The 14086-nt window shown below is 46.2% G+C and overlaps 1 protein-coding gene, 1 non-coding gene and 1 pseudogene across 4 annotated transcripts; 2 read left to right on the top strand and 1 right to left on the bottom strand.

The window, feature by feature from the left end:
• Positions 1-565: 565 nt before the first annotated feature.
• On the top strand, positions 566-5883 carry LOC123043543 (ubiquitin-activating enzyme E1 3-like). 2 transcript variants are annotated; one of them, XM_044466028.1, is made up of 7 exons: positions 566-711; positions 837-1090; positions 1891-2108; positions 2252-3046; positions 3127-3995; positions 4443-4875; positions 5013-5883. In XM_044466028.1, the coding sequence occupies exons 2-7, from the start codon at positions 850-852 to the stop codon at positions 5607-5609; spliced, it is 3153 nt and encodes a 1050-aa protein (XP_044321963.1). In that variant the 5' UTR covers positions 566-711; positions 837-849; the 3' UTR covers positions 5610-5883. The 2 variants fall into 2 exon arrangements, with proteins under 2 accessions (XP_044321963.1, XP_044321962.1); XM_044466027.1 differs by lacking the exon at positions 566-711 and having other exon boundaries at positions 808-1090.
• Positions 5884-7626: 1743 nt separating this feature from the next.
• Positions 7627-10398, top strand: LOC123043544 (protein MALE DISCOVERER 2-like; annotated as a pseudogene). The gene is made up of 6 exons (XR_006419304.1): positions 7627-7809; positions 7923-7989; positions 8597-9009; positions 9104-9294; positions 9371-9503; positions 9615-10398. The product of XR_006419304.1 is annotated as a protein MALE DISCOVERER 2-like (transcript).
• Positions 10399-11827: 1429 nt separating this feature from the next.
• Positions 11828-11946, bottom strand: LOC123047706 (U5 spliceosomal RNA). Its single transcript, XR_006423082.1, has one exon. It is a non-coding gene; the product is annotated as a U5 spliceosomal RNA (small nuclear RNA).
• Between the last annotated feature and the right edge of the window lie 2140 nt (positions 11947-14086).

Below are 14086 nucleotides of genomic sequence, written 5' to 3'. Positions count from 1 at the left end.
AGGAGTCGGCGGTGCTGATGAGTTGCGACGGCTAGGTATAGATGGAGGCCTGAAGCGATGTTAATAGTTATGGCCCATCATCAACCTTGTACTTGTACATGTATACGACGTGTGAGATCTTTTTCTTTTTCCCTAGCACTAATCTTCTCCCACCAAACTAGTCCGTAGCCATGTTTTGTCAAGAAAAAATGAACTTTGTAGTTATAATCAAAGTCCGACGAACTTAATAATAAATAATCGATTTCCTGGAGATCAACATACAGGCGGGGGTTTCCTTCCCCAGGTGACCGATTCAAAAACAAAATTTGTCATCGAGTTCGTATTTTGAAATCTTGTACAACCACAGCACGGTTGGTACATCGGGGAGTGCCAGCGCTAGCCGGGTTTCGAAATGGGCAAGCACTGAACCCCCACCCCCGCTTTCAAACCCACCCTAAAATTCGCGAGCAGCCAATCCGGCCTCCCCGCATATAAAACCTCCCCGTCATCCTCCCCACCCCACCAGTCCAACTCCAAACGCGCTGCCAACACCAGCGCCGCCTCCCCCTCCTCCCCCCCCCCCCCCCCCCCTCCCCCGCCGCCGCCGGCCCCACGAATCAGTACCTCCTCCTGAAGCTCCCACGCCGCCCGGCCGCGAAACCTAGCGGCCACGCGAGGCGCCTCCGCCGATCCCTTCCCTCCCCCGCGCCGGCGAGGCCGCCGCCCCCACAGGTACGTTCCTTCCGCTCCACTCCGCTCCGTTCCCCCGATTGGTACTACTTGTATTTAGCGCGGGGGGGCGGGGTGCTGTCTGTTCCGGATTCGACCATGGGGTGCTTACGGCGGCTGCTGCGCAGGGGCCTGCGCGCCATGCTCCCGTCCAAGAGGCCGTCCGACGCCGCGGCGGGGGACGAAAACGGCCGCGGAGGGGACGCCAAGAGGCCCCGGCTCGGGGAGACGGAGGGCGGGGGCAGTAACGGCGCCGCGCCGCAGGAGATCGACGAGGACCTCCACAGCAGGCAGCTCGCCGTGTACGGGAGGGAGACCATGCGCCGCCTCTTCGCCTCCGACGTCCTCGTCTCCGGGCTCAACGGGCTCGGCGCCGAAATTGGTTCGTCTGCTAATCCCTTCTCCTCCTGCCATTTCTATTTTGCTGCAATGACTTACCGTAGATACACTGAATTGTCCTGCAAATTTCTGCACCAGTGTCCATTCCGTGTAGAGATTGACTGGTCTATGCTATGGGTTGTGTTTTTGTCTGCTATGTAGTGCTGATATTGCGCAAACTCTGGTTGATACTGATCTGGAGTCGCTCAACGATTTTTAACCAATCTGTGTTGGGGGTGCAATGGTCGATTACAGCTAAACTGGGAACTTCTAGATGCTCGTTTCAGTACTAGTGGGAATGGAACCCTGTGGATGGGGGATGAGTGCTTGTGCTCTTTCTGTCTATATAAATTTCATATGTTTATGCAAAAAAGGCTTACCACGTTACCGTATTGTAGATGCAGAATTGGCCTGGAAAATTCTACACCAATGTCCATTCCATGTATATGTAGATTAACTGTTCTATGCGTGTGTTTTTGTCTGTTGTATAGAGGTGGCGTTGCCCCAACTCTGGTAGAGATACTGATCTGAAATTGCTGAAAGTTTTTAACCCGCCATGTTGGGCATATACATGTAATGGTCCATAACAGCTAAACTGGGCATTGCTGGATGCTCCTTTGATTTATTGATCAGCGATGCGAATGAAACCTGGGGATGGGGGCCGTGCTTGTGCTGTTTATGGCTACCCAATTTTTTTTAATGTTTATACTAGTTAAAAGTCATAGCAGGTTCTGCAACTAATACACCACATTTCTCGTGTATTTTGCCTGTTGTATTAAACATACATGCTGACCTTTTTTGCAGCAAAGAATCTTGCCCTTGCTGGAGTCAAGTCTGTCACTATACATGATGTAAAAAATGTGGAGATGTGGGACTTGTCTGGCAATTTCTTTTTATCTGAGGATGACATTGGGAAGAACAGGGCCGCTGCTTGTGTAGCAAAGCTGCAGGAGCTCAACAATGCTGTTCTTATCTCAGCTCTGACAGAGGAACTAACGACTGAGCACCTGTCCAAGTTCCAGGTTTGTCTCTAGGTCCTTGCTGTCAAAATCCATTGTTTTCCACTAGCAAACTTTTTGTTGCTGACCACTGACCTTATTTGTAGCCTGCTGCATACACTTTGCTTTGATATGACTGTCTAACTTGCAGCTTATTTTCATGGCAGGCTGTTGTTTTCACTGATATAGGTTTAGATAAGGCTTATGAATTTGATGATTACTGCCACAATCACCAGCCTCCTATTTCCTTTATCAAATCTGAAGTCTGTGGCCTTTTTGGTAGTATCTTTTGTGACTTTGGACCAAAGTTTACTGTTCTTGATGTTGATGGTGAAGATCCACATACTGGTATAATTGCATCCATCAGCAATGATAATCCTGCCCTGATATCCTGTGTTGATGATGAACGGCTTGAGTTCCAAGATGGTGATCTTGTTGTTTTCTCTGAGGTCCATGGTATGACAGAACTGAATGATGGAAAACCAAGGAAGGTTAAAAATGCAAGGCCGTTTTCATTTAGCATCGAGGAGGACACAAGTAACTTCGGCATTTATGTAAAAGGTGGAATTGTCACACAGGTGAAGGAACCAAAGGTGCTATGCTTCAAGGCACTAAGAGATGCCATGACAGATCCTGGAGAATTTCTTCTGAGTGACTTCTCAAAGTTTGAGCGCCCCCCTGTGCTTCACCTGGCATTTCAAGCTCTGGACAAATTTAAGAAAGACCATGGACGCTGCCCTGCTGCTGGTTGTGAGGAGGATGCTCAAAGTTTTCTGAAGATTGCTGCTGCTATTAATGAAGCCTCAGCTGATCGCAAGCTGGACACTATTGATGAGAAACTATTCCGACAGTTTGCAAGTGGTTCTCGAGCTGTATTGAACCCTATGGCTGCGATGTTTGGTGGTATTGTTGGTCAAGAAGTTGTGAAGGCTTGTTCAGGGAAGTTCCATCCTCTCAACCAGGTTTGTGCTCTGATCCACCTGTCTTCTTTGTTCTTATGGTCACACATTATCCTTTTCTGATTAAGCTCCAACTTATGCAGTTCTTCTACTTTGACTCTGTTGAATCCCTGCCAACATATCCGTTGGAACCCCAAGACTTGAAGCCATCAAACAACCGCTATGATGCTCAGGTCTCTGTATTTGGTTCCAAGCTTCAGAAGAAAATGGAGGAGGCTAATACTTTTGTTGTAGGGTCTGGTGCTCTTGGATGTGAATTCCTGAAAAACCTTGCGTTAATGGGAGTGTCTTGTAGCAGCAAGGGAAAGTTAACCATAACAGATGATGATATCATTGAGAAAAGTAACTTAAGCCGTCAATTCTTGTTCCGTGACTGGAATATTGGACAGGCAAAGTCTACTGTGGCTGCTACAGCCGCTAGTGCTATCAACCCCAGCCTTCACATTGATGCTCTCCAGAACCGTGCCTGTCCAGATACCGAGAATGTCTTCCATGACACATTCTGGGAGGGCCTAGATGTTGTCATCAATGCACTTGATAATGTCAATGCCAGGATGTATATGGACATGAGGTGCCTGTACTTCCAGAAGCCACTACTTGAGTCAGGTACATTGGGTGCAAAGTGCAATACTCAGATGGTGATTCCTCACCTTACTGAAAATTATGGGGCTTCAAGAGATCCTCCTGAGAAGCAGGCGCCTATGTGCACAGTCCATTCTTTTCCACACAACATTGATCACTGCTTGACATGGGCTCGTTCAGAGTTTGAGGGTTTGCTCGAGAAAACGCCAAATGAAGTGAACTCTTTTCTGTCTAACCCTGCTCAATATGCTGCTGCAATGAGGAAGGCAGGTGATGCTCAAGCAAGAGAATTGCTTGAACGTGTCTCTGAGTGTCTTAACAAGGACCGGTGCAGTACATTTGATGATTGCATAAGCTGGGCCCGACTGAAGTACGTTCTCTTTTCTGCCTTTCTTTGTTGCATTCGCCTTTGCATGAATATTGTTACATTTTTGCTTGGTTCCCAACTGGAGTTTTAGCTGCTGACTTGGTTGTCTAGATAATTCATAACGAAAACATCACATTCTCCTTTCCATGAATTTTGTTACATTTTTGCTAGGTTCTCAACTAGATTTTAAGCTGCTGACTTAGTTGTCTAGATATCCACCAGGCATGGGTGATCAGATTAAGCTGTTGTCACTTTTATATTAACATTCTATTGTGTGACCTGTATAGACTAGTACTGTTGAGAACTTGAGATTAAATCACCTTGCTATGCACGAGGCATTGGCACTAAATATCGTACTTCTATAATTTCTCTTTTTCCTTGGAGGTGTAGCTCATTTTGTGCTTCAGATTTTGGCTCAAGTTAAAGACCTTCTCTTTTCTTTTTTGCCAGATTTGAGGATTATTTCTCAAACCGCGTGAAGCAGCTCACATTCACTTTTCCTGAAGATGCTGCCACTAGTATGGGTGCTCCTTTCTGGTCTGCCCCCAAGCGCTTCCCTCGTGCACTGCAGTTTTCAGCCGCTGATCAGTCCCACCTTAACTTCATTATGTCTGCTTCGATATTGAGAGCGGAGTCATTTGGGGTTGCTATACCTGAATGGGCAAAGGATACTAGTAAGCTGGCTGATGTAGTAAAGAAGATTGCAGTTCCTACATTCGAGCCAAAGCAAGGGGTTAATATTGTGACAGATGAGAAGGCATCCAATCTTTCCAGCACCTCAGTTGATGATGTCGCCGTTATTGAAGACCTTCTGGCTAAGTTGCAAGAATATGCCAAGGGGCTACCTCCAGGATTCCAAATGAAACCTATCCAATTTGAGAAGGTAATTATTCCAAATATTACATCAGCAATTCCTAGGCTTAAAAATGTTCTTCACAAAGGCTCACAAGTTCTTATATCCACATTACAACCCTTCTGTACTCTTCAGCATGTAACAATGCCTTGAGTTTGCTTATACAGGATGATGACAGCAACTTCCACATGGATTTAATATCCGGATTAGCAAACATGCGCGCAAGGAACTACAGCATCCCAGAGGTCGACAAGCTGAAGGCCAAGTTCATCGCAGGCAGGATCATCCCAGCCATCGCAACCTCGACCGCCATGGCCACGGGACTGGTGTGCCTCGAGCTGTACAAGGTCATCGCCGGCGAGCACCCCGTCGAGGACTACCGCAACACATTCGCAAACCTCGCCCTGCCCCTCTTCTCGATGGCCGAGCCGGTCCCGCCCAAGGTCATGAAGCACAAGGAGACGAGCTGGACCGTGTGGGACCGGTGGTCCGTCCAGGGCAACCTCACCCTTGCCGAGCTCCTCCAGTGGTTCGCTGACAAGGGCCTCACCGCCTACAGCATCTCGTGCGGCACCTCCCTGCTGTACAACAACATGTTTGCGAGGCACAAGGACCGGCTGGCCAAGAAGGTGGTCGACATCGCCAGGGAGGTGGCCAAGGTGGACGTCCCCGAGTACCGGAGGCACCTGGACATCGGCGTGGCCTGCGAGGACGAGGACGAGAACGACGTCGATATCCCCCTCGTGTCGGTCTACTTCCGCTAGTCGGTCGTCGAGATAAGAAGCCCTGCCGCATCTCCAAAACCCTGTTGGCTTGTGAAAGCCACTGATGTAGTTTAGCCGCTGCTCTCTTCGCGCTGATAGCTCTATCATGGTCACCTAAGATGCTCTCTCTGTGTGGTATACTGGTCCTGCAGATATTTGCTCGTTGGTCGCAGTCATATAGTTGGAGTTGGAGTTGGAGGAATGAACAACAGACACATCGGTTATGGTTGATTGACAGGTTACCAACATTTGGTAGTACCACCTTTTACCTTTATATGTGCGCATTGTCATCTTTCATCTCCAGTGCTCTCACTCGGTCTTCTTGCTGAAACTGTGCCCTATATATTTTCAGATGCACTTTTAGATATCTAAAAGCCAGATTTTTGGTCTGGCTTAGAAAGCTGAGGTCCTGGCATCTCGAGCGCAGTTTAGGTGCTAATATTAGCAATTTTTATGCAGTCTGGGATACAACGCTGGCAGACGTGTAGCGCCTATCTGTGAGACGTTGCACAGTGTAGTGTGGCGCCTTCGTATCGGGCACAAAAAGGTCAGCCGCGTGAAAATAGTTTCACAGGCAGTTCATTTTGTGATTTGATTTCGTCCACAGGTCAAATTTATCAAATTTGCCCTAATAATGCATGAGTCATGACTGCATCACGTCACCTGATACTATATTTTTGTTACTCTCTTTCGTAGCTCAAAGATCGTGTCGACACCGAAACGAGGCAAGATCGAGTATTTTATCCTGCGTCGTCAGACGCTGTAGTAGTACTACTTAAGTTAATCCACTCGTTAACGGTCGACGGCGAGCTGGAATGGGTCACGGATAACCGCCACTTGATTGTAAAGTAATTCGGGGGGCAGTTGATGAGGAGAGCCAAGGAGGATCACGTCCAAATCGGTGATCAATGCGGGCATGTGAGTCTTGGTATTCTAATTTATTTGCGATTGAAGAAGAATACTGTTGCTATAGCTAGTCACGGTCAACTGCTCTGCTTCTGGGGTAGCACCTCCCATCCATGTAAACCAAATTATTATTACGAGGTACTCCCTGTGTTCCAAAATTCTTGTCTTAGATTCGTCTAAATACGGATGTATCAAGTCATTGTTTTAGTATTAGATACATTCGTATCTAGACAAATTTAAGACAAGAATTTTGGGAAGGAGGGAGTACTAGCATAGGTTGCGCCAAGTAAACAAACCGTCGTGCTTGGTCTCCCGGTCCATGTCCGCACGCACGCACGAGTTGAATTTCCACGTTATTTTCAAAGGGGTGGCTAGCTCTCCACGTTATTTTCAATATAAGCGTTAGTATGTACGGACTGGAATTAGCGAACAAACACACTAAAACATGTCTACATTTATCTGAATTGCCAAACGTCCAAAAAAACTCTAGATAATTCATAGTCCACCGCCACTACTTCAGAATTTATCTGAATTTGTTCATTTATCTGAATTAGCGAACAAACACACTAAAACACACTAAAACATGCAGCAGGGGCGTCGGCACAAGCTTTGGCTCAAGACTTTTAAACGCTTCGCGAACCATGACCCCGCGATTTGCAAATCTTCTTCCTTTTCGCTCTTTTTTGGCCTGCTTTACATGATTCCCTTTTAATTTCCTTTGCTTCAGCCGGAAGAGAAAAGGAGACTATAAAGAAAATAAACATGAAAGGAAAGCATTTAAAACAGGGCAAAAAAACACAGGAGGAACAACAACAAGATACGAAATGAACAGCCTTTTTTGCCAAGCTTTAATGATATACCTTAAGAAAATAAACAGGAAAGGAAAGCATTCATTTATATTTATAGGAAAATGAGTGACGTTTGTCGCCGCGCTGGCCGGTCTCTTTCGCCCACCTTTCTCCCCCATTGGCCTTGGCCGCGTCCAACCTCTTTCCTCCACCGCTCACGCGCTTCCCAGATTCCCCCACCCCCTCCCTCGCCACCAAACCACCAATACACCGAGCAGCTTCACATTCTTCTCTCTCTCTCCTCCCATTCGGTCCTCCCCGCGACTCGCTCCAGCCACATGCCACTGCCCCGTGCTCGCCTCGCCGCTGCCATTCCTCCCCACGAGCTGCCGTGCTGATGATGGACGACCCGCCGCCCTCGCTCCACCGGCTTCTCCTGCCGCCGCTGCTTCTAGTGCTGCTGGTGCTGGTATCCGTCTCCTGCCCGCTCGCCCACGGCAGCCCAGGTCCGCCGTCTTCTCTATGGATTTTCGCTTTGCTTGCTTGCTTGTTTGTTTCTTTCTTGGACTACTTCCGGTGATCCAGGTGAGCTGATTCTAGGCGCTCTTGGTTTGCGCAGCGACTGGAGGAGGACTCGGTGCCGAGGAATGGACCGCGAGGACGGATGCCGCTTCCGTTCAACTCAGGTGAGCTTGCGAATCCGCGGCGCCCTTGGTGATTTTGTTACTTCTGTTACTCTATTAGTCATGGAATTCGAGAGAGCTTGGGTTCGAATTTTATTTTCTTGATTTTTATCGGGGTGTCTGCAACTGTATAACTGTAAATTGGCTTGCTCCTGGGTGTTGTTGGTTGGTGATTCGGCAATGATTTGAAGCGGTCTGGCTTATCAGCCGGTGGTTAGGTGGAGCCGGGTTGTTATAGTCTTGGTACAGGAGGGGGAAAGGTGGCACAAATCTGAGGGGTGGCCATGTTTCTGCCTGATTGCTCCAATCATTTTCTTCTTCTGGTATCTACCAATCATGCCAGCATCTGAAACGGGATTACCAAATCTGAATTGGCACTGTTTTTTTTATATAATGATCACCATACAGCTCGAGATGAACATATGGTTAGCTCTTAGCTGAATAGCCTGTTCATACATCTGGAAGTGTCAATATGAGTAAAATTTATTTATGACGATCAAAGTGTTTCTTACTCAAGTGTAAGGTGTGCTCACAGTTGAAGAGACGAGCCACCAAATATGCAGGCACTGATATTTTCTTTGTTCTGCTTCATGTGCTGTTGACCCATCAGAAATTCGCATCCGAGAAGACTGCTGCAGGTAGGCGGTGGAAACCACCTTCCACCACAGTTCCTGCAGCCGAGGCACAGGCACCACAGAAGAACACACTCGCCCGCTCCATCGCCCGCGCCGTTCACCGCTCCATCACCATCGCCTTCAGCATTTCGCCCATCGCTAGCCCCTCCACAATTGGCCTGGCCTCTGCCTTCCACCCCACAGCCAAGCCATGATCCTCAAGTTGGTGCCCCAGTCAACCCTTTGCATAAGCATTCCTGGAGAGCCTACGGTTTGGTCTCGGCAGGTGGCGCTGCTTTCCTTGTCATGGCAGCGGTGTTTGCTGTGTACTGCCGGGCGAAGAAAGTGGGTACTGTGAGGCCTTGGGTGACAGGGTTAAGCGGGCAACTGCAGCGAGTATTTGTGACAGGTAACCATCTTTCTATTTGTGCTTATTTGTAATTGTGTACAATATTTAGAGTACTTCGGTTGTACCTTAACACATGACCAATCATGTTTTCCAGGTGTGCCTTCACTGAAACGGTCAGAGCTGGAAGCAGCCTGTGAGGATTTCAGCAATATAATTGGTTCTACGGCTAACTGCATGCTGTATAAGGGAACATTGTCAAGCGGAGTTGAAATAGCAGTTGTGTCAAGTTTAATATCATCCAGGAATGATTGGTCAAAAGAATGTGAATCCCAGTACAGGAAAAAGGTAAACTGCCACTGACCTCCTTATGCACACATATATTCTGCCTAATACACATTGACTGAAACGGCTATGGTCTCAGATCTCGAGTTTATCCAAAGTGGGCCACAAGAACTTCATCAATCTGCTTGGCTACTGTGAAGAAGAAAATCCTTTCACCAGAGCTATGGTGTTTGAATATGCTCCGAATGGGACCCTTTTCGAGCATCTCCATGGTAAGTGTGTACATAATATAATATATCCTTCTAATTTTTCTCTCTGTCAACAGAATGATTCAGACACTCCAACAATTTCAGTATTTGATAATGCTTTTGATTGTGTTGCAGTTAGAGAAGCTGAGAACTTGGACTGGATGGCCCGACTTAGAATATCGATGGGGATAGCATACTGCCTCGAGCAAATGCACAAGCTGAATCCACCCGTCGTGCCGCGGAGCTTCGACTCAACAACCATCCACCTCACCGATGATTTTGCCGCAAAGGTTTCAGATCTTGATTTCTGGAATGGCACCAAGGGATCTGATTCCGTCGCCGACGACTGCATCATGTTAGACACGGAGAGCATCGTGCATCAGTACGGCATTATACTGCTGGAGATATTAACCGGGAGAGCGCCCTTCCCTGAGCAAGACCTGCCACTCGATCAGTGGGCGTCCATCTATTTTGGAGGCAAGATGCCTCTTGCAGAGCTGATCGACTCGAGCCTGGGCTCCTTCCCTGAGGAAACCGCGCGCGCGTTGTGCGACGTCGCGCGGTCCTGCGTCGACCCGGACCCGAGCAAGAGACCGCGGATGGCGCAGGTGGCGGCGCAGATGAAGGAGATCACGGCGGTGGGGCCCGAGGGCGCGACCCCGAAGGTGTCGCCGCTGTGGTGGGCCGAGCTTGAGATCATGTCTGCTGAGGCTACCTGAATGGTGAATCCCTTGGTCAGTCCAGTCCATTTCCCCCTGTTGTGATGATGGATTCTTTGGTTTGCTTTGTTGCTCCTTGTACTGAAAAGTTGGTTGTGGCTTTGGGCTTGAACGTGTAGTAGTGGGTTAGTGGCATTGTAATGAGGTGTCCTGCCGGCAAATTTAGTGGAAGTAAACGGGGAGATGTGTGTTTTGCGCCATGTTTGTCTATGATTTGATCAATTCTTGGGCAAACATCTACTCTCTCCGTTTTAAAATAGATGACTCAACTCATCTATTTTTCGATAACCTGGCGATGTTCCAGTGGACATGCTCTGGCGGTCTCCGTCCACCTTGCTCACCTAACCAGCGTCCCTTACAAGACGTCGAAGTGGAAGCTGGGACTGCATCACCCGTGCAAAGGGAGAAGCACCGAGTTTAAGTCCGAACAAAAACGGACGCGGATTTTTGAGACATGGTGCCACGCGAGGATGAAATCTCGGCAGTCCATGCATGCTGTGGGATTAGCACTTAATATAGTGATTAAATGAATACCTGAACGCCACAAGTAGGTTAATTCGGCAAATACGTGTATATTAGTTGGTGGCTGGGCATCTTAATGAATTGGATAGTATGACCAAACTTTTATTCATTAACTTCTCTATGTTGCTGGGCTGGGAGAGGCGGTATCTTGATGAGACCATTTAAGATGGCTGGTGTGAAATGTCGGTGAGGTGGAGTTTAATTCACCAACACCATGCATCTGCACCATTTAATCGGTGGAGTTTCGCCAGATAATGTTCTGTTCTCTGTTATCCCAACCAGGGCAGGCTAGTGAAGCAGTAAATAACAATAGTTTAAGTGCAAGTGTGGTGTCTAAGCTGCTTAGATCACCGAAGTGAATACTAACGAGACACTATGTATGTTGTATTAGAAGTACCTTGTGTGAGATTCGCAAAGTCTGTTTGGAAACATTCCTTGCGTCCTCTGTCATGATGGCGACTCGGGAAAACCTACTGCGCACGTCCTCGCCAGAAGTTTTATCTTTTCATAATTACTAAAAATCCCGTGAAAAATTCTTCAGCTTTAATCACTGAGAGTAAAACTGGCTTGGAAATATTAATTAATTCATAGTGCTAGCATTAATTATAAATTACACTAATGGAAACTGAGCACACACATATGTAAAGATTTGTGAGGACGTAATCTGAATAGTATTGAAACTGTTTTTAGTACCTTTAAGATGATAAGTTCAGTTGGGAAATAACTGATATTTTTGTTCGGTAATCTTCGTAGTACAAATACCAAAACATTTATTATAATAAACAAATTATTGCTGGCCATTGAGTACAAATTCCGGTTTAGTTATCTTCATAAACTCATAAACAAGTAAAGTGACAAAGTGGTAATGTGAAATTTTTGCTGGCCATTGAGTACAAATTCTGGAGCTACAACGAAAGTCGTGTAAGGGTTGGCAGCTCACTGGTTTAATGCGTGAGAGCCCATGCCTCGGTTCAATGCCCTCGCCTGCCTTTTACTGCGCTTGTCAGGTGCAATCATGGGAGAACATGCAGTGTGGATGCGCGTGATCGCATGTTCACTCACGATTATACAAAAACACTCTAATAAAATTTAAATTTGCACTGTGGGACCCTCCCTTTTGGGGAAGGACCCTTCAAAAATTATCGTATGCTGCTCATTGTGGCGCCCACACGGTATTCTTTAGTAAAAGGCGAAAGAATAGTTCGCTTTGTGGTCACCACGCAGCTGCGTGCCTTCCACCGCTGGCCCTGGCTGCCCTCTTATACCTCTCGCTGGCCACCGATTCACCCACGGCAAGCGATGTGGGACTAAACGAGCGACTCCGCTGGCAGCTCCATTCGATCGATCTCCCACGCTGCGGCCTCCACAGCAAAATAGGCCCGACGCCGCCACCAACTCACTCACTAGGACTGGGCCTGGGCACGACTGAACCGGAAAACTGACTGGGCTTGGACCAGCGTTGTTTACTTGTTTATTAGGCCTCGGTATAAGAAAATCGAATTGATAAAATGAAAAGATCGGCATCTAAAAAAAGGGTAAAACAATTTTTTTGAAATAAGGTAAAAAAGAAATCAGAAAACACATTCTGAAATTCCATAGATAAGTGCGTAGCTGCAAACGTGGCCCAAGTGGGAGTAAGCCGTTTTTTCCAACAAAACTTTTTCCCCAAATGCGGACCAAAAAATAGTATCACCTCGGATAGAAGAAAAATTCTCAAAATAATAATATGGGTGAACAGATAAAAAATTGGAAAAATGCACTTAGCTTTACTATTACTATAATAATATTATTATTAATAATAATAATAATAATGATGATGATGATGATGATGATTATGATATAATAATAATTAATAAGTAACAAGTGTGTATATGTATAGGTATAAGTATAGGTATATACTCCCCCCTAAAGAAATATAAGAGCTTTTAGATCATTAAAGTAGTGATCTAAACGCTTTTATATTAGCTTACGAAGGGGGTATTTATTGATCAAATTTGTCTACATATATGGGATCAACCATCTTATTTCAGTATAGGCCCACACATTATCCTTAATATAGGAATAAAAAGACTCTGAAGTAGGAAACTCTTTTCTCGTCTAGCATAACTGAATACTGCAAATCAAGTCAAAAGTGCTTATATGCTTAACATTTTTTGTAAGGGTTTTATCTATCATTTTTCAGGTCACACTATCACAATTATGAAGTCAGCATCAACTTTCATTGTTGTACTGGCTTTGTTTTTCCTTACCACGCTCCAAGCACTGGTTATTGGGCTTATGACTATGGCAGTGGAAACTATGTGGTGGCCATCAAGTACGAGCAAAACATCAGTGAACTGTCTACCACACTACTTGAGGCGGCCTCCTCGTCCCCTTTCATATACAGGGAGATTGTTGGTTCCAGCTAGGAGAACAAAACATACGCCTAAGCGACTTGTAGTGTTGATACAGAAGCATATGATTGCAGTAGATGTCTAACTCAAAATATCATAATTAATCTTGTACATTTATAAACATATTGGGGGAGGGGGCATTGGCCCCCTTGGCCCCAATGAGCCTTGACAATTGACATAGTGTCCGAACTACATGTTGCCTAGTGTAACATAATGAGAGATATCATGATAAGGTATTAACATACTAATGAGTGTCCATCTTTTTAGTTTGAAAGTTTTGTACGTATAATATGTTTTTCTATTCATCTTCAGGTGGAAAAATTCATAATGCTCGACAATCTGCACTACACATGCAGCCATGTGATGGAGATCAAACAAGTAAGCATGCATTTGGATCTCAAGCAAGCCTAAATCTAGCCTCGCCCAGCCTGGATAAATATTTGGTGTAGTAGAAAAAGGTAGCTTTGCCTAGCAAACTGGCCTGCATGGGCTAGAAAATCCACGCCTGTACAGGAGAGCCGATTTGGCTCGCCTCCATCGGCAAGAATTGAGCACAAGCCTATTAAGCAAGTAATTGGCGTTGTGATCATGGTTTAGTGGAGGCTAGGCAAATAAACCAAACAAGTAGCCTTGCTCGTATGAGCTATGCCTCGGGTGAGCAAGAATCCTATTGTCTGGCTGGGCATGTTTAGTTAGAGAACAAAACACACCCTAAGTTCTTTACCCTTGCATCAATGCCAAAATATAATCTAAGATTTCTCTTTAGTGCTCTCCAAATTTACATGAATATTTGGCTTGTAGAGTAACAAAACATAAAGCTTCCGACCTGAAAGGGCTAGTTATCGACTAGAGGGGGGGGCGTGAATAGGCAATTTTTATGAAAGTCTTCAAAACATGAGAGTTTCGAAGACAAACAATAGAAACAACACTATTCGAATGCAGCGGAAGGTAGACTACACTAGACAAGCCATAG

Source organism: Triticum aestivum, chromosome 2B, assembly GCF_018294505.1.
Source record: "Triticum aestivum cultivar Chinese Spring chromosome 2B, IWGSC CS RefSeq v2.1, whole genome shotgun sequence".
Classification (NCBI taxonomy): domain Eukaryota; kingdom Viridiplantae; phylum Streptophyta; class Magnoliopsida; order Poales; family Poaceae; genus Triticum; species Triticum aestivum.
This window is presented reverse-complemented; position numbering and strand designations above follow the sequence as displayed.

Coding starts and splice junctions, on each gene's coding strand:
- LOC123043543 (XM_044466027.1), top strand. CDS start 808: ATGGGGTGCTTACGGCGGCTGCTGCGCAGGGGCCTGCGCGCCATGCTC. Junction 1,091..1,890: donor CGGGCTCGGCGCCGAAATTG/GTTCGTCTGCTA, acceptor CCTTTTTTGCAG/CAAAGAATCTTGCCCTTGCT. Junction 2,109..2,251: donor AGCACCTGTCCAAGTTCCAG/GTTTGTCTCTAG, acceptor TTTTCATGGCAG/GCTGTTGTTTTCACTGATAT.